The following is a 24,208-nucleotide window of genomic DNA, read 5'->3' as shown; positions in this document are numbered from 1 at the left end:
CAATTTTGTCTTCATCAGCCAAGTCCCTGAGCTCTGGAAATCCCACCCTAACTTCTCAGCTTCAATACCTCTTCTCCTTGTGAGCTAAACTTTAAAACCAGCCTCTTTGAAGAAACTTTTGTTCATCTGCCCCCATGTGGCTTGACATTTTTTTGTTTGATTATACTCCTGTGAAGTGCCTTGGAGTATTTTTGCAACAGTAAAGGCGAGTTGGTGTAATAGTTGTAGCAATTCAGATACAATAATTCAAACCCAGCCCTTAGAGATATCTCAGATCCACCCCTTGCATTGAAAAGCTGTCATGGTGTCGGGCGATGAATAATCTAAAGCCTGCTTAACCCCAACAGATTTTAATCACACAAGAACAGCAGATTATTATCTCTTTTAATTCTCATCCACTCCAATAATTCAGATCCACCCCTTCTAATAATTCAGATTTGCCTCCTAAGATAATCCAGATCTGCTCCTTCCAAAAACATAACTCAAACAGTTAACATCAACAATGTGATCTCCTCCACTTCAGTAGGAGACCAGCAGTAAATCTCCAAAGTAACCATCTGATTCAGAAGTGCCTTTTCACGTAGAAATTAACACCCTAAAGATGCACAGGATATTCCATTCCCATTTAAGGTAGGAACTACTTGGAGGCTGCATGGCTCAGCATCAGACAATTCAACAGGTGTGGAAGACGTTCAGCAAAAGCTGGTCAGGAACGTGTTGTTCCCATTAGGAACTGAGACAAGTTGCGTCATGAATTATTTTATTTTACAAGAGAAAACACTGACATTAAGCAGTGTCCACTGGTATTTTGAACTGAAGCAAAATGAATAGTGCAAGGGTTAACATTTGCTATAGTGAGAACTTTGTAATGCTATATTTGGTGAGCATGACCCAAGCACTATCTTCCTGCCATTTGGATTACAAACACCTCTCAGTTATTTACTGTATCAGTAGGATCCATCATGTTCTGCTCTTCTCATGGGAACTAAGAGAGTAATTCTCCTTTTGTGTCATTTTTGTATCTGTCAGTATAATCAAAGGTTAACATTTATTGAGACATTGGTTGCAGTTGCATGCAGGTTTTATCTGCAATATTGCAGAGACTGCCATAGCAAAATGGTTTGTAGTTGGCAATTAGAAGTTTGTTGTGGACAAATATTTTACAAGTTATTTGGAGCAAAGCTCCCCAAGTCAAGAATGAGTGTTAAATGTCAGCCATCTGCACTGACAGCTCACACAATTTGCTATAAAATTGAATGAATGGTAAACCATTCTGTCCTGAAATGGACCAGAATTCCCAACATGCAGTGCTGTTCAGCAGGGGCACTACCTTGTAAAGTTTAGTATCATCCTTGGTTCAGTGGTAGTTTCCCACTTCCACATTGGAAGGGTTCAAGCCTGAGTTAGCATTTCTGTACAAAACTGACACTTAAGTGAGCTGCTGAGGGGCTGCTAGTTTGTTGCAGGCAAGACATAAACTTAAAAATGTATCTGCAACAGATTTATTAACATCACTAAAGGAGTTCTCTGGTGTCCTGAAAGACACTTACCCCTCAAACGTTACCAGCAAAAACAAACTGGTCTTCCATCTAATTTTATGTTTGTGGTATCTTAATAGATTGGCTCCTGCACTTGTGTTTGTAGTAACAGTGATACTACTTCAAAAAGTTTTTTTAAATATATATATTTAGAAGTCCTTTAAAATAAGAGAAGGGACAAGATGTCTGAGTTATTTTTTTCCTTTAACATCGACCCTATAAATATAATTCCTATAATTTATCAATGTGAAGTCTGACCTTAAAATGTCAGAGGATAAATGTTATGACATAAAGACATCAAAAGTCCAAATGCACCCCCACACCTCACTCTGTAATTTTGGTGTGAGGTTAGTGTAACTGTGTTTGCATGATTTCTGAAACTTCGATCAGTGCCCTGTCAAAGTTATGGGGAGATTTGGAGAATTTCCAACTCTTGGTCTTAAATTTTGCCTGGAAACACCCTGAATAATACTAAGATCTACAGGTGATGCTTTAAAATTACTTAGCTCAAAATGTTCTTCCCACACTGAAACAATAGTTTCCAGGGCTTGCACAAAATTTAAATTTCACACTTTTGCATGGCCACTGTAAATATATACTATATACAGGTGTTTCCTTAATGCACTTAGTAATTATGGTAAGGGGAGGGGGAAGTAGAACCACTGCTCGTTTCCCCACTCCACATGCCTCTTACAGTTTCTAATAAAGGAGCAAGGCCTGAGACCTTAAAGATAAATAGCTTGGTTCCATTTGGCTTATTATATATTTTCTTTAAATTTTCTTCTGCATGTGGGACCTGAAGGTTTTACTTCACCTCTGCCATAGTCTGTTTGGATTTTCAGACAGAAAGAAAAAATACATTTACATACCAAGTTGTGAATCCCCTTAGCAGCTAATGCCAAACTTTAAGTGTAGTTTCTGTTGTGAAGTATGGAAATGTGACAGACCATTTGCATGTTGCTAAATCCCAAAAACACCAATGTCATAATGGCTAGATTTTATTTTTAATTCATGTTAGGGATAAATATTGGCTCAAACTGCCCTGCTTTTCTTCTTAAATATGCTGTGGTATGTTTTATATCCACCTGAGAGGGCCTCTTCTCACTGTCTCATCTGAAAGATATCACCACCACTATTGGAGCACTCCTTTGCTACTTCACTGGAGTGGCAGCTTTGAATATGTGCTCTAATCTTGATGGGACCCGAACGTAACTGACTCAAAATGAAAGTACCTATTGATTGAGGCAAAGGTAAAAATGTCGGGGTTCCATTATTCATCTCAGCCTTTGGAATAAGGAAACCTCTTCAAATGGGGTGCAACAAGCTCGTGGCTAAGATAACTAATCAATCATCTATTATGTATCAGTAATAATCACTGAATAGCAGTATGATGATGAGCAAATGGAATGACCCAATGCATTTCATGGGTGTTGGGGGGGGGGGGGGGGATCAAAAGTTAGAGTGTAGCGGCTAGCTACACACTATGAAATGAAGACACAGAGTCGATTGTTTGAAGTCAGAAGTCGAATGAACAACAGGGGCGCAAAATACCCGAAAGCCTCCCGCGCTACAGTTCCCACGCTGATATCACGCGCGGGTCACCTGACTTTCCCGCGCGCAGGCTTTCCTAGCCCAATGATGGAGAAGAAGGAGGGCCCTGCGCCATCTTGGATCGGGGCCTCCAATGATGTTCGCGATGTCGGGAGCTGGTTTGATGCCGGTACAGTGAGTCGCCACATAACCCCCCCCCCCCCCCCCAGAACCAGCGACACTGTTGTGAAAACCAGAATTAAACAAACTATGACTTGGGCGGCCTGCCCCTGCATCGCGCTTGCTGTACCACTACAGGTTGGTCCAAGTCTAAGTGAGCCGGCTTCAGCCTCCTCGCGCCCCCCAGTGTCCAGCACGAACATAGACCCATTGTTCTTGACGACCCCGAATGGCCCTTCATACGGCCGCTGCAGTGGTGTTCGGTGCGCGCCCCTCCTGACAAAGACAAACTTGGAGTCTCGGAGGGAAGTCGGCATATGTGTCGGGGCCTGTCTGTGTCGCGAGGTGGGTATCGGGGCCAGGTTTCCAAGCCGCTCGCGCAGCCAGTCGAGCGTCGCAGCAGGTTCTTCCTCTGGCCCCCGAGGGGCTGGTAGGAACTTGCCCAGGACGACTAAGGGCATTCCGTAGACCATCTCCGCGGACGAGACATGCAGGTCCTCTTTTGGCGTGGTACGTATCCCCAGCGGGACCCAGGGAAGTTCGTCCACCCAGTTGGGCCCCTTAGGGTGGGCCATGAGTGCCAACTTCAGGTGTCGATGGAACCACTCCACCAGCCCATTGGATTGTGGATGATAGGCGGTGGTGAGGTGGATCCGGGAACCCCACAAGTTGGCGACGGCAGACCACAGGCCGGAGGTGAATTAAACTCCCCTGTCTAAGGTGTATGGGCTGGGACACCAAAACAGGCCACCCAAGTTGACAAAAGGGCCCCTGCGCAGGACTGGGTGGAGGTGTCTGCAAGGGGAATGGCTTCAGGCTAGCGGGTAAAACAGTCGACAATTGTCAGGAGGTAACGCGCACCTCGGGAGACTGGGAGGGGGCCGACCAGGTCGACATGGATATGGTCGAACCTCCGGTGGGTAGGTTGAAAGTCCTGCAGGGGGGCCTTGACATTGCTGCTGTACTTTTAAGGTTTGGCGGCATGTGCAGGACTGGGCCCATTCGGAAACCTGTTTACGCAGGCCATGCCAGATGAACTTGTCAGACACCATCTGGACAGTAGTCCGGATGGATGGGTGTGCCAGGCCGCGGATGGAATCAAACACCTGTCGACGTCAGGCAGCTGGGACAATGGGGCGGGGTCTACCTGTGGAGATATTGCAGAGCAGGGTGCGCTCACCGGGGCCTACCAGTATGTCTTGCTGTTGCAGGCCCGAGACTGCGGTGCGATAGCTGAGCATCTCCATGTCTGTTTGCTGTGCCTCCGCCAAGGTGCCAAAATCCACCCCCGGGACAAAACTTGGATGGTGGGCTGTGACAGTGCATCCACGACCACGTTCTCTTTCCTGGATGGATGGCGGATGTCAGTGGTGTACTCTGAGATGTACGATAAGTGCTGCTGCTGCCGTGCTGACCAGGGATCTAAGACCTTGTTGAAAGTGAAGGTCAACGGCTTGTGGTCGGTGAAAGCTGTAAACGGCCTGCCCGCCAAGAAGTATTGGAAGTGTCTGATGGCCAGGTACAATGCCAACAGCTCACGGTCGAAGGCGCTATATTTGAGCTCTGGTGGTCGAAGGTGTCTGCTGAAGAATGCCAACGGTTGCCAACGCCCTTCGATAAGCTGCTCTAGAACGCCTCCGACCGCTGTGCTGGAGGCATCGACCGTGAGGGCAGTCGGGACATCCGTATGAGGATGCACCAACGTGACCGTGTCCGCCAAGGCCTGTTTGGTTTTGACGAACGCGGTGTGAGCCTCCTCCGACCAAACAATGTCCTTGCTTCCGCCCGACAGGAAAGCAAACAACGGGCGCATGATGCGGACCACGGATGGTATGAACCGGTGATAAAAGTTTACCACACTGAGGAATTCCTCCTGCAGACCCATGATGGAGGTGGGTCTGGTGAAATGGCAGATAGCGTCGACCTTTGCAGGCAGGAGCATGGCACCGTGTTTGTCGACCCGATGGCCCAGGAAATTGATTGTCTCAAGCCCGAACTGGCATTTGGCTGGGTTGATGGTCAGACCGAAATCCCTCAGGTGAGAAAAGAGTTGGTGGAGGTGCGTGAAATGTTCCTGGCGGCTGCTGCTGGCGATCAAGGTGTCGTCGAGGTATATGAAGACGAAGTCAAGGTCGCGTCCGACCACGTCCATCAGTCGTTGGAAGGACTGAGCAGCGTTCTTGAGGCCAAAGGGCATCCGGATGAATTCAAAGAGGCTGAAAGGTGTGATCAGCGCCGTCTTTGGAATGTCGTCCGGGTGCATCGGGATCTGGTGATAGCCGCGGACAAGGTCGATCTTGGAAAAAGTGGACCGCCCGTGCAGGTCCGGGGTAGTTATGTCGTTCAGGCATCGGTAATCGCTGCAGGGTTGCCAGCCTCTGGCTACCTTGGGGACCATGTGTAGCGGAGAGGCCCATGGGCTGTCCGACCTGTAGATGATCCCCAACTCCTCCATCCTTTTGAATTCTTCTTTTGCGAGGCGGAGCTTGTCCGGCGGTAGCCATCGGGCGCAGGCGTGGAAGGGAGGGCCCTGGGTGAGGATGTGATGCTGGACGCTGTGCTTGGGCAAGGTGGTGGAGAACTGGGGCATTAGTACAGATGGGAACTCTGCCAGGACCCTGGCGAACTCGTTGGTCAACATGGTGACGGAGTCGAGGTGTGGGGCCGGTAGCTTGGCCTCGCCCAACGAGAACATTTGGAAGGTCCTGGCATGTACCAAACGCTTACCCCGCAGGTCAACCAGCAGACTGTTGGTGTGAAGCAAGTCTGCCCCAAGGAGTGGTTGTGCAACAGTGGCCAGGGTGAATTTCCAAGTAAAGTTGCAGGTGCTGAACTGGAGGTGCACCAAACGGGTGCCAAAGGTCTGGATGGCACTGCCGTTGGTGGCTCTGAGGGCGGGTCCTGGTGTGCAGTTGCAAGTCTTGTGGCTGTTGGGAGGCATGACGCTGACTTCGGCTCCGGTATCTACCAGGAAAGGATGGCCGGAACGCCTGTCCCACACATGCAAGAGGCTGTCCGGGTGGCCAGCCGCCGTAGCCATCAGCGGCAGCTGGCTCTGGCATTTCCTGGAAACCTGCATGGTGGCTGGCACCTGCGGGCGTCTGCGCCCCACCGCTGGTGGTAGAAACACCATTGGTCAGTCGGTGTCTCAGACCTGGTGGTGGGTGAGGTGTGTTCGATTGCCGGGTCTGGCCTGCTGGGCTGCTGGGTATGTGGCGTGGAAACGCTCTCGACAAACGCCCCACTCTCCTTTGTCCCCCACCAAAGGACATCCGCCCGGGCAGCCACCTCCAGGGGTCACTGAAATCAGCATCTGCCAGGAACAGGTGGATGTCGTCGGGTGACTGCTCCAGAAAGGCTTGCTCAAACATCAGGCAGGGTTTGTGGCCGTCTGCCAGGGCCAACATCTCGTTCATGAGCGCAGAGGGGGGTCTGTCACCCAACCCATCGAGGTGGAGGAGGCGGGAGGCCCCTTCGCATTGGGAAAGGCCGAAAGTCTCGAGAAGGTCTTGAACTTAACGTACTTCTCCTCCTCCGGGGGCGTGTGGATAAAGTCCTCAACCTGGGCTGCGGTGTCTTGGTCGAGGGCGCTCACCACGTAGTAGTACTTGGTGTCGTCCCTGGTGACCTGGTGAATCTGGAACTGGGCCTCAGCCTGGTCGAACCAGACACGAGGCCTGAGGGTCCAGAAGGTGGGCAGTTTAAGGGCTACTGTCTGTACCTCTTGTGCAGACATCGTGAGTCCAAAAACGCTTGGGCCTGTTGGTGTCACCAATGTAGCGGCTAGCTACACATTATGAAATGAAGACACAGAGTCGGTTGTTTGAAGTCAGAAGTCGAATGAACGACAGGGGCGCGGTGCGCCTTTAGTACCTGAAAGCTTCCCGCGCTACAGTTCCCGCACGGGTCACCTGACCTTCCCATGCGCAGTCTTTCCTAGCCCAATGATGAAGGAGGAGGGCCCCGCGTCATCTTGGATCGGGGCCTCCGACGACGTTCGCGATGTCGGGAGCCGGTTCAGTGAGTCACCATAAGAGCAACAATGAGAGGTGGTGCATATAGGGGTAGTGGTGGTTGTTGTGATTAGAGAAAGGCTGAAATGAAGCAAACCTCAAAAATATTTAGTGAAAGTGCAGGTTATGATTGATTCCTGAAACCTCTGCTAGAGGTGAAGTGGATTTGGGATATCCAAATTAAAACGTCAGGGGATAGAAAAGATGAAGGGAAGCCATGTAGATTGAGGATGAGGATTGTGAAATCAGTGCAATGGTGGATGGAATCCTGATGAATTTGTGGATGGTGGGGTGACAGGTGATTAGAATTTATGACTTGCTGGACAAGAAATTCAAGGGCATTCATATTTCAGTGTATAGGCTCACAATGAACGCACACTTGTATGATAAATCTTGAGCTGCCCTTTATATTGGGCATTGGACTTTATATCTGTAAAGCTGCTGCTAGCTGCAACAGTGCAACTCGGCCTAAAATGAGAGCCTGAAACTGGCACTGGGCCTCCTACTTGCAACTTGAGAAGGACTAATGCAATGCCTGACTTAGGTTTGTGCACAGCACCGTGCACTATTGGGCAATGCAGTTTCAGTCAGAATGCACCCATGTTTCTTACCTGCTTACACCAGAGTCCCAGTAGGCTGTTCTCTGCTCTTTGTGGGTATCAGTGAATTTTTTAGGCCAGTATGTCACTGTACCATCCATATATCAAATATAAACACTAACTTGCTAGAAAAGTCTAGCAGCCACTAGTATTTATTCATTTGCAAGTGTGTTGAACTATGTCCCATTAAAACTAAGTGTGAGTATGCTGTCCTTGCTCCAGTAATTAATTAGCTACATAGAGTTACATAGGGGATAAGTATAGAATCAGAGTATTCAATCCAATCGGTCTGTCCTGGCTCTTATGCTCTACACTAACCACCTTTCTCTCACACACACCTTAACAAATATTAGCTATTGGATAAACTGGGAACTGCAAGTGTGAACTTTTTTTTCCTTGTATAATGTTTCTTGTGAAGTAAATAGAGAAAGTACGATTTTCAAAATGCAGAATACAAACTTATCTGGTGTGCCATGGAGTTTATTGAGATTGTGCTCTTTGTTTGCTCTGGGTTTCTTGGGGTTTGAGCATTTTTAGAAGTGAATGTGAGTGGAATATTAAAGCGTCTGATGAATCTCTAATTTGGCAATAATTTACTAAACCTTACACCTATGTCACTAGAGGTGTGAAAAACAGATTTGAGAGATACTGAGTGTTACACACAATTTCTGGAATATTATCTGCTGTTTGATTATGTTTTTAAAAAATACATTTCTCCTCTTTCAGATACGTTCAGTGGGTAACTTTGTGGATGGCCCTCAAGCAGACCAGATGGAACAGGAAAGAGCCAGTCATGTCGAGGACAAGAGACTGAGTCCAGTAATAACAATCCGTTGCCACGCTCCAGAGTGTCCCGCTGAAGCTCTGTTGGTGAAAGACGAAACTGTAAGTGAATTACAACAACCAGAAATCGAGCCGCATCAGGTCAATGGAGATTGCAAATGGGACAGTGTGAAAAGCAGCTACATTGAGAGCCACGCACAGGAACAGGAGGGAAACTCTGAGAACCCCGACGCTCGGCGAGAAACGTTAAGAGCCTCCAAGAACGTGCAGAACGGAGTTAAGCATGTCCTCGGTGAATTTTCTTCGTATGGTCTTCAGCAATGCAAGAAAATAAAGTTGGACGAAGAGGCGAATGGGCAGGACGCGGACTTAAAGAATCAAGATGCCAAAGTGAAAAGGTGCATTTGGGGAAAGGGTGGACTTTTTGAGACCGACGGGCGGAATTCGCCGGGAGATGCGAGCAAGCCTCCAGCTCCTGACAATGAAGCTCCCGGATGCCTCCAACCACAACCAAACAAGAAGGTCGTCAAGGAAATTGAGAGTTACAAAAACGGAGACGTTCTCCCCTTCTTCGAAAACAACCAGGTGCCAGTTGCAAACGGTGCTATAAGTTCTGCATCTTCCACAAACATTCAGCAGGATGGTCTCTGGGACAACGCGCTGTCTCCGGGCTATCCAGAGTTCTTGTTTACTTCAGTATCCCGTGAATACACCAGAACAACTCAGACCACAGTTCCCTCACATACCTCAGGGCCACCGCTGCCCCCCTGGAGCTCCCCCTCTGCGCCGCCGCCGGCTTCAGCTGGAGTCAGCACGGAGGCCCTCGCCTCGGGGAGATGCGGCACCTTCCCGTCAGTGTGCTCGCTGAAGGCAGAAGGGCAGCAGCTTCGGCAGGTGGCCGCCACCATGAGCCAGGAGGGGCAGGGCTGGGCGGGGCCGAGACGCCCGCAGGCCGGCGGCCTGGGCGCCACCTGCTTCATCCAGATCGCCAGCACCGCCCCCAACACCGTATTCCGGGTCGGTGCTACCGGCCGACCGGACACTCTGTCACAGGCGGCGGGGCTCGGCTTCCCTCCCGACCGACACAACGGCGGCAGCAGCGGTAACCTGGGCCTGCCGGAGCTGTCGGGCAGCAGGCGGTCTCCGGCACAGGCCTTAGGGCTGCCCCTGCCGACGGCACGGCCCCCATCGGCCTGCGGAGAGCCGGAGCTGCGCGGCCCGGCCGAAGGTGGGGCCTCCCCCCAGCGGCACGGCAGTGGTCGAGGCGGAGAGCCGGCTCAGCGGGCGCAGGTCGACGCCTGGTCGCCGCCCCAGCAACAAGAGCAGGCGAAGGCCCGGGCGTGGGCCAACTCCGGGCAGCAGGAGGGCAGAGGGGCTGCCCCGAGCGCACGGCCGTCGCAGCCGCACCGGGTAGTCCCGGAGCAGGAGGAGGAGGGGCCGGCCGGCCTGAAGAAGGGCGAAGGGCAGAGGGCGGTGCCGGAGCCCCAGGAGGCGGCGGGCCCCGAAAGGCACGAGTACCGGCCGCAGTCCGCTCCACAGCGCCTGCTCCAGGCCAAGGCGGAGACCCCGGCGGCGGGGAGGACGTCGCTGCTGCAAGGCGCTGCCGCTGCCCCGGGCCGGCCCCACTCGGTGCCCCGGCAGCCGGACGTGCTGCTGGTGAACCCCCGGCCCCAGTCCTGGCACTTGGAGCAGGGAGCGGCTGGGCCAGCTCCCCATCTCTGGTCGCAGGGGCCCCAAACCCAACAGCCGCAGCTTCCCCCCGACCCCATGGCGCCAGCTTCCAACCACCCTCACCCGAGCGGTGGCGGGCGACAGCCCGGCGGCAACTTAGAGCAGGTGGAGCTGGTCAAAGTGGAGACCCCAGTGGGGACGTCGAGTGAGCGACAGTCCAATCCAATGCAGAAATACCACAGCCAGCCTCAGAATACCCAGGGTCCCGCTCACAGAAAACTAAGCGAGTCTCAGTTGAACAAGGTCGTCCTGCATTACTGCGGCAACCGGCAGATTAGCCCAGGGGGGACAGGATCACTTTACGGGACAGAAAGCAGCGTGAGCCAAGGTTTTCTGCCGCCAAGCAAAGGCACTGATTTACCGCAAATTCAACACACCCAGCAGGAGCCGGGGCAAGCTCAGAACCCAAAGCAACAAGTCCATCACACATCTGTTATCCAGCAAACCCAGCAGCTACCGGTCCATCAGCGACACTCACAGGTACCAGCTGAACTCCTCCAGACGCACTCTGCCAGAACTGCGCCGGACTATTCAGTCCCTCACTCACACCCAACCTCAGTGCAAATGTTCCAAGGCGCGCAAAATCCTCGGTGTCCATCCGTTCAGAAGGAAGAAAAGTTTCAAACAAACACAGCACTTAAATCCCATTTATCGCCACAGGAAGAAAGTCAAATGAAACCACACCAACAAAGAGTACAAGATTTCAAAGGACTTTATAAAGTGATTAAGACCGAGAAAGAATCTCCGACAGGCCCTTCACCGATACTCTCCAACGCCCAGCTGAAAAGCGAACCTGAAGTAGTGAATGTTATTAAACAGCAGAGCCAGCAATTCAGCTGTGACCACCAGAGACAAGAAAGGAGTATCATTGAAGCACTGGAGCAGCGCTTCAAAGAGTACCATCTCTCCTTCCCCTTTGAACGGCAGTCATGTGTCAAGTCGCCCAAGCAAGTGAAGGTCGAAACTTCAGGGCCGCTCACTGTTTTGTCTGCTACCGCAGATTTCGAGTCTGATATGGGCGGCGACTGTACCTCAGCACTACAAACCAGCTCGTCCACCGAGGCCACGCCAACAAAAAAAACGACCAGGATCCACCCTGAGTAATTTTTTAGAGTCACCCTTGAAACTTTTAGACACTCCTATTAAAAGCTTATTGGATACCCCGAAAAAGACGCAATTTGATGTCCCTGCGTGCAGCTGTGTTGGTAAGTAATGTTATCTTGTTTTCCATTGCCCGCTTATCCCATTATGTTTCAGTTTTGATAACGTATGGGATGTGGGATTTTGAAGGTCCATGTTTACAACATCAAGTGTATAGCCTAACTCCTAACTTTTCTGTTTCCTTTATCAGAAATAGAATAATCAAAGTTCTTCAAGCATGGCTTTCCCCTTACATTTCCATCCTGGGCTCACTTTTTATCCAAGCTTGTTAATTTTCTCCAGGGTTATTGTTTCTCAAAGCTTCACTACCATCAAAGTAAATGTAGCAAAGTCAGTTCTCCAGTTCTTGAACATTACATCTGTAAATCACAGGGACTGGAAGATTGTGGCGAGTATCACAAACTTACATCTATACTTTCCTTGACAACTTAAAGTGCATCATCCCCAGAGAAAGAGTGACAAGGTCATTTGCAGAACAATGTACTCAGAGCTACCCACTTCAGACCTATAAACCACACACACACACACACACAGCTCCTTAACCACAGATCTGTGCACTCGTTAACTGTGCAGCCTCAGAACATGCATCCTCAGAACCATGCACCTATGGAGTTGTGCACACTCAGTGCAGTGTACCCATACGGCCAGACACCTTTCGACCTCTCCTTTCACAGAACTGTGCAACTTCAGAGCCAAGCATCGCAAAGCTGTTTAACCATCTTTGAAGGGGCAAATACGTCCCACAAGGAAAATTCGGGCTTGCCATGCTGCAATTTGGTTAAAATCATTCCCTTATGATTACAGGCATCCTAATCTGAGAAGAAAGATCTTGGATGACAAATATTTGTAAATTGCAGAATATCCATATCCTGTTTGTTTGAGAAGTAAATATCCAAGCCTTGATTCTTTTCTTTCCTGAATGCCAGCTTCTAGTGTCAGGTATTAACCTGTTCAGCTTTCAAAAGCAGTGGGTATAGTGTAGTAAGCACTAAACAAAAGGGGAAGCAAACTCCTTTTGATATTCCCAGGAGATAGTTACTTATGGTCAACTATTGTGGAGCAAAACAGCAAGAGCTCCTAGAATCACTAAGCATAGAAGATGGGTGTCCAATCATTAAAAAAAGTGCTCTTGTCACATCCACTCATGCATGTTTGCCCAGTGCATGAGGAATATCAGGTTTTCAAATTTATTGAAAATCCTCTTCAGATTAATTGTATGAAACTGCTTCCACCAAAACTTACAGTAGATGATAAACTTGAATGATGGGAATATCGGGTCTTAGGGCAGGTTGAGAAATGAGAGCAATGGGATTTTGGGAATGAGTGCTGTGAGGAATGGAAATGATGGGATTCTCAGAATGTGTGTGGTGGGATTCTGGGAATGCGTACAGTGAGGAACAGGGGTGACCGGATTCCAGAATTGAGTGTGGTCAAGGAATAGTGGGCATCTGGGAATGAGTGCAGTCAGGAACAGGAGTAAAGTGAATTTGGAAATGTGTAGATATGGAATGGGAGTGGAATTCTGGAATTGAGCATTTTTGAGAAATGGGAGTGGTAGGATATGGGGAGTGAATACAGTGTGCTTGGGAAGTGAATACATTGTGCCCAGGGAGTGATGGAATTCAGAGACTAACTACAGCTGAGGAACAGGAGTTCTGGCACTGAGTGCTGTGAGGTTGGGACTGTTTGTATTCTGGTGATGAGTCTGCTAGGGTTGAGGAATGAATTCTGGAATGGTGTACTTGGATTCTGGGGCTAAGTACAGGGGAGGGACAGGATTGATATGGAAGTGATCAGCATTAGGGTTAAGGCTCTTATTCCTCACTCCTCTATTCCAATTCCCACTATTGAACAGGAGACCAAATTCTCAGTGTGGAAAAATAGATATATGAAGGAACTACGTACAATGAGAGGGACAAGTTACTTAAGAACCTGGGAATCTACACAACAAGGAAAGGTACCATGCTGCTATATAGGCTGTTGGTCCAGAAATTGAATTACAAACAATACCAGAGAGGGAATGCTGTGATGGAGTAATCATTTCTTTCCATTAGGCCATATCCACTGGTGGGCTTTGATTTTTTTTGTGTGAGCTCTTTTCCTCAAGAGCACGGTTGAGAGCTGTGGGAATTTACATGAGCCCCCTCCAGTGGCTGTAACTTGTACTGTAATATTTCAATGTGGTGCTTGTGAAAAGAAAAGTTTGGGCAAAGGGACTCTGAGGCAACGATGCACCAAGAGCACAAAAACCAATAGTGAAAAAATGGGGGCAACAAAAAGCATGCCACTATTATCAGTTTCAGAACCTAAAGAGAAAGTTAAAACTGAGGAAGAATGCAATAAGACTGCAGATGGATTTTAAAAACAAATTCAAGCAAATCTCCAGTTACAGGGTCTTGGGTCCTATAGCTTGGAATGCTCAGGAGGTAAAGGAGTTTCTGTGGATGTGGGCTGAAGTGGTGCCATGTCAAAACCTTAAGAAGTTGCACTAAAGGTGTGGGAAATGCAGATCTATCAGTGAGGCACAGCAGAAAACTGCAAAGGCATTGGAGAGTTACACTCGCAGCTACAGTCCCATTAGAGAGTCCCACTTGGAAGTACATCTCCAATAGAGTACCAGTCAGAGCCACAGCCTAATTGAAGCACCACACTGGAACAATAGGCCCACTAAAGAGAAATAGTTAACGTTTCAAAACAAAAACTCCATCAGAACTGGAAAGCAGAGAAATACCAGCTTATTTTCTCTCCTTTCCAGTTCTGATGAAGGGTCTTCAAATTGAAACTCAGTTTCTTTTTTCATAGATGCTGCCTGACCTGCTGTGTTTTGCCAGCATTTACTGTTTTTATTCCAACACATTGTTTGTCTTTCTAGTCGCTTGCTGCGTCTGCATGTTAACTGTCAGTGATTTGTGTACAAGGACACCCAGGTGCCTTTGAATATCACCACATTTCAGTCTCTCACCAGTGACTTATTCTATTTTTTTCTGCCAAGGTAGATGATGTCACATTTTTCCACACTATTATAAATGCCTAGTTCTTGCATATTCACCTAGCCTTTTTCTATACCCCTGAAGCCTTTCTGTCTCTTCCTCACAAGTTATGCTGCAACCCAGCTTTATATCATCACAGATTTGGATATACTACATCTGGTCTCCTCATTGAAATCATTGATAAATCCAAATCTAAATGGTGAGCCTTTCTCTACAGCGGAACTTATTATGATTTGGAAAGTAATACTGGAAAGTTGATTCTGTAATAACATTCTAAAACCAATGAGATAAATGCACAAAAATGAAAAACAATGCAGGCATCTGGGGAAAGATGAATCCTTTGAAGAATGAGGGAGCAGGCTGTTTGCTAAGCATCCTGTTTTTCCAGGCCAGTAGCTTCCTTATTGTTGAGGCCATAGAGCAAAACTATTAAACATGCTAGTCGCTTGACAGACTTGTTTTACACCTCCTAAAACTGTAGCTAGTATCGGTCCTGAACTTTGCAATCAAAGCTGGGTGAAGTTTCCAATCAACAGAAGTCTTGGCATGGTAGTAAATCAATTGCCAAGTTGGTGTATTCCATTGCCAAGGTCACAGCAGGGTTCTGGATTTTAGCAGGAATGATTTTTTTTGGCAACCTTGTCAATGAAACAAGGCTTTGGCAGATTGGCTTTTATCCAAACATTACATCATGAGAAAAAGTTTTAATGGATTGCATGAGCTTTAAAAGGCTGTTATGTTGTAGTAGAAAAACCACAGAATAAATTTGATTCCTATGTGCAGGCATGTTCATAGTATCTCTTTAGATCGGGGGAGCTAAGCAGTCATAATGAGGGATTAAAAGTACCTTTATTTTGAAATGTGTGGATTCAATCTAAACTTTCTTAATATTACTCTAACCAAAGAGAAATGAGCTGCATTTGCACAGCATCTTCAGCACCTCAAGGCATCCCAAATATTTCACAGCCAATGAATGATCACTGCAGGGAAAGATACCAGACAATATGTCAATTGCAAAATCCCGCGGCATTGAGATTAATGTCCTGGGGAGGTTGATCTTTGGTCACAACTATTTTGATCATTTGAGATCATTGGCTGCCATTTCTATATACATTTGGTTCCACTAAAGTCATAGGATCCAAATGAGGGAAGATGCATTCAAACAGCTAATTTGCATATGGGCATTTCTGCCATGGTGACCAAAATTTCACCAGATATTAATGAAATGAGGAGAACTCCCCTGCTTTTCTTTGTGATGCCAAAGGAAGCTTTTATGTCAAACTGAGAGTACTGCTAAAACCTCAGTTTAACATGCCATCTCCACTGTACTACACAACTTTTCAACTCAGTGCCTCAGTGCTTTCTGTGAACCCAGAACCCAGACTGCATATTGTGATGCAGCAGGCAGTCTCTCCTTTTCCTCTCTCTGTTCTCAATTGTGCACTAAGGATTTCTAATTATCATTCCATTTTCACCGAGATGTGATTTTTTAAAAATTATTTGTTATTCATAATAAATCCAATCAGTGTAGACAATTTCTTGTCAAAAAATCTAAAAGAATGGCATAATGTTAGTTTCTTTTCGTTTTGAATCGACAGAGCAAATTAGTGAAAAAGACGAAGGTCCTTACTACACACACCTTGGAGCAGGCCGTGACGTAGCACAAATTCGAGAGCTAATGGAAAATAGGTATAATTATATAATATTGAAGTATAATACATGTAATATTGACATCTTTGATCTCTACAATAAAGCAATGTGTGGTATGACTTTGTTAATTCAAAACGTTTTAATCCAGGCTCATGAACTTCATATTCAGTCTTAGAAGCCAGTCTTAGAAGCCTCATTCACTAGATATTTAAACCTTGTGGGGCTAGAAGCTAGGGAAAGGTCTGTTTTTAACAGTTACCTCCTTGGTGAATAAGTACAAAATTAGAATACCAAGAACAGTTGTTGCAATTTAAAATTGATGGGAACAGAAACACTCTGTGGTAACAATTCCACTTGCACGTCTATGTCCTGTATTCAGTGGATTTTAAATAATACCCAGGAATGTTGAAATCAATAGAGTTCTGATTCTTAAACAAATGGATTCTGCAGTGCTTTGACATGGTGTGTCAAATGGACTGAATTGGGTGCCATTTGGTACCTGAAACTCTTAATTCATGCTTGCACTGGATTGCCTTCAGGAAGATCAGAAATCAAATGTTACATTCTGTTTAAAAGTTTGTTTCTAGTCCTGCGACTGAGACTAATCATCAGATTAATGCTTTTGCCCCTTGCCAGGTTTAGCAAGAAAGGCAGTGCTATAAGAATCGAGAAAATTATTTATACCGGCAAAGAGGGCAAAAGCAGTCAAGGGTGCCCTATTGCAAAATGGGTGAGTATTTCATTTTACTTCTTCTCCATTTCCAAGATTTGAAAAAGATGGGCCATTACATATGATTTGCATTTGGTTATTAACGAATCAAGCTGGATTTTTGGGAAAAGACAAATATATCATGCAAGTGGGATCGAACATAAAACTGTACAGTACAGAAACAGGCCCATCAGCCAATGATTCCTGTGCCAACCATGATACCAATCCAAACTAATCCTTTCTTCCTGCACATGGTCTATATCCCTTCATTCCCTACCTGTTCAATGTGCCTCTCTAAATGCTTCTTAAACTTTGCTATCATATCTGCTTTCACTACTTACCCTGACAGTGTGTTCCAGGCACCTACCACTTGCTGTGTTTTATATATAAAAAAGCAACACTTGCCTCATCTCCTTTTAAACTTTCCCCCTCTAACCTTAAGGCTATGCCCTCTAGTATTTGACATATCCACCCTGGAAAAAAGATTTGACTATCTACATTATCAATGCCTCTCATAATTTTATATATTTCTATCAGGTCGCCCCTCAGCCTAAGATGCTCCAGAGAAAACATTCCAAGTTTGTCCAACCTCTCCTTGTAGCTAATACCCTCTAATAAAGCAACATCCTAGTGAATCTCTTCTGCACCCGCTCCAAAGCCTCCACGACCCTACTATAATGTGGCGACCAGAACTGCACACGGTACTTCAAATGTGGCCTAACCAAAGTTTTGTACAACTGCAACATGACTTCCTGACTTTAATGCTCGACACCCTGGCCATATGCTGCCTTTGCCATCCTATCTACTTGCATTTCTACTTTCAGGGAACTTGGGACTTTCACCTCAAGATCCCTTTGTACATCAGTGCTCCTAAGGGTCCTGCCATTTACTGTACTTTCCTCTTGCATTTGACCTCTCAACATGCAAAACCTCACACTTCTCTGGATTAAACTCCATTTGCTACTTCTCTACCCACATTTCCAACTGGAGGATACAACCTTCCTTACTGTCCATAACTCTGCCAATCTTTTGTGTCATTGTCCACCTACATCTTCATCCAAATCATTTGTATATCTCACAAACAGCAGAGGTCCTAGCACTGATCCTAGCAGAACACCACTAGTCACAAACCTCCAGTCAGAATAGCACCACTACCCTGTCTTCTATGGCCAAGCCAGTTTTGAATCCAAGTCTCCATGGATCCCATGTGCCATAAGGGACCCGGTCCAATGCTTTACGAAAGTCCAGGTATACAATATCTACTGCCCTGCCCCCATCAATCATCTTCATCACCTCCTCAAATAAAAAAAATCCATCGTTTGTGAGACATGACCTCCCCTGCACAAAGCCGTGCTAACTATTGCCAATAAGTCTGTGTTTTTTGAGATGGGAGTAGATCTTGTCCCTAAAAACCTTCTCCAATAATTTCCCTGTATGTTACACTTGCACTTTCCTGTAGACTTCCTGTGGGCTTTTGGGTAGACGTCTCTGTCACCCAGCAATCTAAAAAGTCTGGTGCTCCCTCCCGAATACTTTGTGTCTCTATTAACCGTGTGTCACTTAAACCGGACTGAAAATTATTTCACAAACAGCACAAAGTCAGAACTAGTTAGACTCTTGAATTCAATGTGAGATCACATACTGAAAGTGAGTTAATGAGATGGGGACAAGGATTGGATTCTGATTGAGTGGTTGAGTACAAGAAAAAGGGAAAGTAGAAATTTTTAGTGCTGGAGAAGTTATTGGGCAGTAACTTAGAGTCATAAAAGACACAGTTGAATGGATGTCCCAATGTTTTGTGGTGAGCTTATTCACCAAATATCATTCGAATACTGTTCTGCATATTTCAATATTGAATCACAGCGAGGTACCACTACTGCACAACTTGAAGAGAGTTGGGGCATCTTGGAAGTAACTTGTTGCCAACCACAATTTCACCAATGTTGGGTCCCTGGAGGTTGCTGTCATGTGTTGTTAAGGGATGGATATTGAGTCCAATGACTTGGTACTAACCAAAGGCTTTGCTTTGTCCAAATCCTGTGGAGTATCAAATTGCACTCATTCATATGACAGTATTCCATTGCCCTCTGGATTTGTAGATTTTGAGAGAAATGTGAGAATGCACTGTTACAGCTCAGCTCAGCCAGCCAGTCCCTGGCTCTCGTAGCCATGAGTGTAAAAGTCTTCCTATTTAACAGCAGTGTTCACCTTGAATAAACTTTAATAGTCTTTTTCAAGGAATGTGTTATTCATACAAAAGCAGACATTACATCTAAAATTTTGTCAGTGAATAAATGTATTTTGTTGGCAAAATAGCATTAAGAGAAATAATTTGTGTAGTTCCAAGGTGCTTTACTGAATCTATTTGTAGAAAGGAAAGAGGTATCAACTCTCAGATTCACAAAGCATAAGAGCCATTCAGCCCATCAATCCTGGTTTTTCAAAATGCTATCCAATTCATCCTCTTTCCCCAAACCACTGCAAATATCCTCTTACAAATATCTATTAATCTTCTTTTGAAACTTGTTATTGAATTTCAGGGAATACGTTAAAGCACATATCAATCCACTGTAATAAACAATTCTCCCACTTTTCCCCACATTTCTTTGTCTTTACCTGTTAGACATTTAATGGAAAACATAGCCCAGCATCAAAAAGGATTGATCCAATAGCATTAGAGAAAAAGCAATGGAGTGATTATTGAAACTCAAATTAGAACTTAAAATTAAGATGGATAGGTGGAGTTAAGATGCGATTCAGCAATGATCTAATAAAACATGGGACAGGTTCACAGGACTGAATGGTCTCCTGGTCTTAGAATCTTATACTTCTAAACAAAGGAAAAATGAGACTAGTGTCTTTGCATGTGGTGGGTTGAACATTCAGTCATGGTTCCTTTCTGCTGCTGACAGGTGCTTCGACGAAGATGTGTTGAAGAGAAGTTGCTCTGCCTGGTCCGGGAGCGAGCCGGTCATTCATGTGACACTGCAGTGCTTGTTGTCCTGATCCTGGTGTGGGAAGGAATCCCTTTGCCACTTGCTGACCGACTGTATGTGGAGCTCACGGACACCCTGAGGAGACATGGCGCCTTGACCAGCCGCAGATGTGCACTAAATGAAGAGTAGGAACACAACATTCTGCAGTCACTTGTGTATCTTCACCATACAATGTTGATTGTAAATGGGTCAAAGCAGGAGGGGAAGCCAAGTGGCTGGCCTTTTACCTCTGGGACATCAGCTGAATGATTACTCCATCAGTTGGCTGTTCGGGTCTAGTGTGGAATGAGGAGTTCTGTCAAATACAGGTTTCATTGTGGAAAACAGTCGTACTGAGACTTGTGGTGTTACAGAAGAATGGAGGAGGCTTTGTTTGACTGTTCAGGGTGTGATGAATGCTGACACTGAGTGCCATGTATAGAATGGGCTCCATTCCTCAGCACCTCAATAAGTGCAACACAGAAATAAAGTGTACAGCACTTTGTTATATACTTCAAGAATTGTGGAGTTGATTTGCTGCAGGATTTTGAAGCTTAAAGTGTAAAGATCCACTGTGTCACAACACTCACTCTTAGTTGACTGGTGCCATGGTCTAGATAGGTTCCAACTTCAGGACCCATGGAGTCTCTGGGCAAGGCTCCAAGCTGCAAGTGCAGTATCAATAAACACAATGCAATAACAGAAGGAAGAATAAAATTTTATATTGCAATGGCAGAAATACTCCAGTCATCAGAGGGCAAGAATATCCACAAGGTGCATTGTGGGATTGTGGTCCAAGAACTTCCATTGGTTTCCCAAAGTGTGCCCACTGGTACTGCCAGTTTGTGGAATCCATCCCCTTCCACACATGCTATGGATGGCAATCTTTATATAAAGGCTCACCCAATGCAAAGCTCAATACTTCCCCTAATGTTGTAGATAATAGCAGTTCCTGTAATTCACTGTCAGCAGTAACAATGGGATGGAAAATCAACAGGCCATGGATCCATATGAGTTTCAATTAATGTAGTCAAAACTAACATACCTTTGGCCCTTGTCTCGCCCCGAACATAAACTGCTGGCTCTTAATCATTTGACTGCTCCATTCATTGATGCCATCCAACACATCTGATTGTAGCATAGTCCTGCAACTTGCATGATATATACAGGATTGTCCAAGAAAGAGTCCTGGCATCATATTCAAACCAAAGGTGCCTTTACCCCACCTAGAAACCTCAGAGTCAAAAAATGGTGCCTAATTGACAACAGTCATCTTAAGTGAATCTGTGACAGGAGGCAAGAATCAGCACACTTTCCTGATGGGTACCTTTCAATCAATCTAACTCAAGATCTTGTACACTAATCCTGAATTAGCTTTGATTTGCCCTTGAAATCTAGTTCACTGAAAGGGCAAAGGATTCCCACATTGCATTTTCTTCAAGAGGTGGGAGAACACAGCAGGAGTGGACAAAAGGTTGGGAGATAGGGAAATTCAGGGGACGAATGAGAAGAAGATTTGAAAATTAATTGTATGGGGGGAAGGATGAGCAATCGCAGCAAGATGGAAATAAAATGAGAAGAGTGAGAAGGAAGGATATGAAAGTGAAGAGGAATAATAGAGTGGGAAGTAATAAGTTGATGGGGGAAGGAGAGACAGGAGAGGAGGATCATAAAAGATGAAGGAAGGGGCTAAAAGATTTGACTTTTTGTAATACAGGATTTAGGATTCCCACACCTGAGTACACTTTTTGGAAGGATCAATCTGCAAAATTCACTGAGCCGCTGAGACTCTGCAAAGATATTTTCACCAATTTTTTTTTGTTGAGTGTAGTCTCTTCTGATGTGGTAGTTGCCTCCAGCACTGGAAGAACAGGCAGAAACAACAGGTGTTTTATCTCAACAAAAGTGAACACAATGTTATGTTTTACAGGAGACTGGAAGTAACATATGCAAGGCAAACATGTTACAACTTGGGTGTTCCTGTCATAGAGCTTTGAACTGATAAATCTGGTGGCAGTCTCCTTACAACCGAATGACAGCCAATAGTATTAATAACCCAAAAGTTGTATGCTGCTGAATTCTCAGTATGCAGCCACATCACAAATTTCTGCTTCAAGACCACGAGTAGAACATATATCCCAAGAAACAGGGGATCTGGAGCTGGGGACAAGCACCAAGTGTACTCAGGTGTGGGAATCCTAAATCCTGTATTACAAAAAGTCAAATCTTTTAGCTCCTTCCTTCATCTTTTATGATCATCCTCTCCTGTCTCTCCTTCCCCCATCAACTTTCTTCTCTCATTACTTCCCAGTCTTTTATTCCTCTTCACTTTCATATCCTTCTCCATATCATTCCTTCCAACTCTTCTCATTTTATTTCCATCTTGCTGCGATTGCTCATCCTTCCCCCATACAATTAATTTTCAAATCTTTTTCTCATTCGTCCCCTGAATTTCCCTATCTCCCAACCTTTTGTCCACTCCTGCTGTGTTCTCCCACCTCTTGAAGAAAATGCAATGTGGGAATCCTTTGCCCTTTCAGTGAACTAGATTTCAAGGGCAAATCAAAGCTAATTCAGGATTAGTGTACAAGATCTTGAGTTAGATTGATTGAAAGGTACCTATCAGGAAAGTGTGCTGATTCTTGCCTCCTGTCACAGATTCACTTAAGATGACTGTTGTCAATTAGGCACCATTTTTTGACTCTGAGGTTTCTGGGTGGGGTAAAGGAACCTTTGGTTTGAATATGATGCAAAGACTCTTTCTTGGACAATCCTGTATATATCATGCAAGTTGTAGGACTATGCTACAGTCAGATGTGTTGGATGGCATCAATGAATGGAGCAGTCAAATGATTAAGAGCTGGCAGTTTATGTGTGTAAATACATGCCCCTTTTAAACAAAAAAAGACAATAATTAAGATTCAGCACTGATCTGATCCACAATCAACAACAATGTACACTCCCTCCCTGATGTGCTTCAAAAAATGATAAACTGTGAGGGCTGGAATTTTCACGTCTTTCCATCAGTGCCTGAGGACATGGTCCCTCCCCCTACCTGTCAGCTCCCCAAATTTTAAGGGCAGAGTCACTTTGTTAATCAGAAGGGAGGCTTGAGCCCTTATAAGAGCAACAGAGGCTGTTGAGCTGTGGTGGAAAGACCCAAAGAAACAATGCTCAGTAATTTTCCTATTAAAACTCCCTTGGGATCCCTCTAGATGGATTTCTTTCTCATCTTTTACATTTCAGGGAATTATACGGTTGCAGGATAAATCCAGGCCTGTTCCAGGCAGTCTTGGCCCTCAGTAAACTTAACCAGAGAATGCTGGGTTGAATTATTGGTCTGATAGGCACTCCATCTCTCCAGTACTGATGGGAGCAGACCATCAAGGTCTCCTTCCCACTTGGAACTCGGATTGCAATTTAACCAGGGAGATTTCCTGAAGTAAACTGGTTGTCTTTTAAATTTAGGGGTCACATGGCCTCGAGATATATATGGATACAATATGTCCCTGCAGACAAAGCTCTCCATGTTGAGAGGGTAAAGATTATCTTGCTGAATTTATCATTTTGAAGAGGGAGCCTTTATTGCACTTTGTTTACTTAATACCCAATTACAGCATGGAACATGTATCTCCAAAATTATGATCATGCCATGGAGAGTTTCAGTGTTGAAATCTCTTGAAAAGAAAAACACATTTGAGGATGTTTGAGTGAATAGAAATTTAAACATAACTTTTTTTCATAGTAAATCTTGTAGGTAAAAATGTTAATAACTTCCAATTCTTGTAATTTAAATTTTGAAAGTAGATTAACTTCTTGTAAATAAAGCTGTCAATATCATGGTGTCCAAGGTGTTCAGGATTATATTCTGGTCTCAACCTTGCAATTCTGCAATTAACTGACAATCATAGGCAAGTTCCTGACAAACAGGTCCAATGGGACATAAAACTCCTCTGTAGGGTTTATAGAAGGCCCTCCCAATACAACCCTTGGCCAACATACAAGTATACCACCAGCAACAACTCATTATCCCTTCCTCTCACAGGAGAGCACTTCACTAAAATTTGGCTAAACGATCACGTGCCACTATTAAAAGAATGGCAAAAGAGTCCTTTCCTTTGTACTGATCAATATATTTATCACCAAACCAAAACTATCTGCTCATTTATCTCGTTCAGTATGTATAGAGTCTTGGTATGGACAAATTGTCAGCTACATTTAGCCAACAACTATGGGAGTACCTTTACCATAAAGGCTGTAGTGATACAAGAAGGGCCCCTCTACTCAGGAGCATTAGTGATGGGCAGTAACTGCCAGCCTTGTCAGTGATGCCCAGATCCTTGAAATGA

General features: G+C 45.6%; 1 protein-coding gene across 1 annotated transcript in view; it reads left to right on the top strand.

The window, feature by feature from the left end:
* Window positions 1-24,208, top strand: part of LOC127572382 (methylcytosine dioxygenase TET3-like) — a 126,508-nt gene that overhangs the window by 72,132 nt on the left and 30,168 nt on the right. The window contains 5 exon segments of the mRNA XM_052019574.1: window positions 8,587-11,456; window positions 11,458-11,579; window positions 16,124-16,214; window positions 16,812-16,905; window positions 19,797-20,005. Of these exon segments, the coding sequence (XP_051875534.1) occupies window positions 8,632-11,456; window positions 11,458-11,579; window positions 16,124-16,214; window positions 16,812-16,905; window positions 19,797-20,005 (3,341 nt within the window). The 5' untranslated portion in view covers window positions 8,587-8,631.

This window comes from Pristis pectinata, chromosome 7 (genome assembly GCF_009764475.1).
Source record: "Pristis pectinata isolate sPriPec2 chromosome 7, sPriPec2.1.pri, whole genome shotgun sequence".
NCBI classification, from domain to species: domain Eukaryota; kingdom Metazoa; phylum Chordata; class Chondrichthyes; order Rhinopristiformes; family Pristidae; genus Pristis; species Pristis pectinata.
Note: the sequence above shows the minus strand (reverse complement) of the source record. Positions and strands in the feature narration are given on the sequence as shown.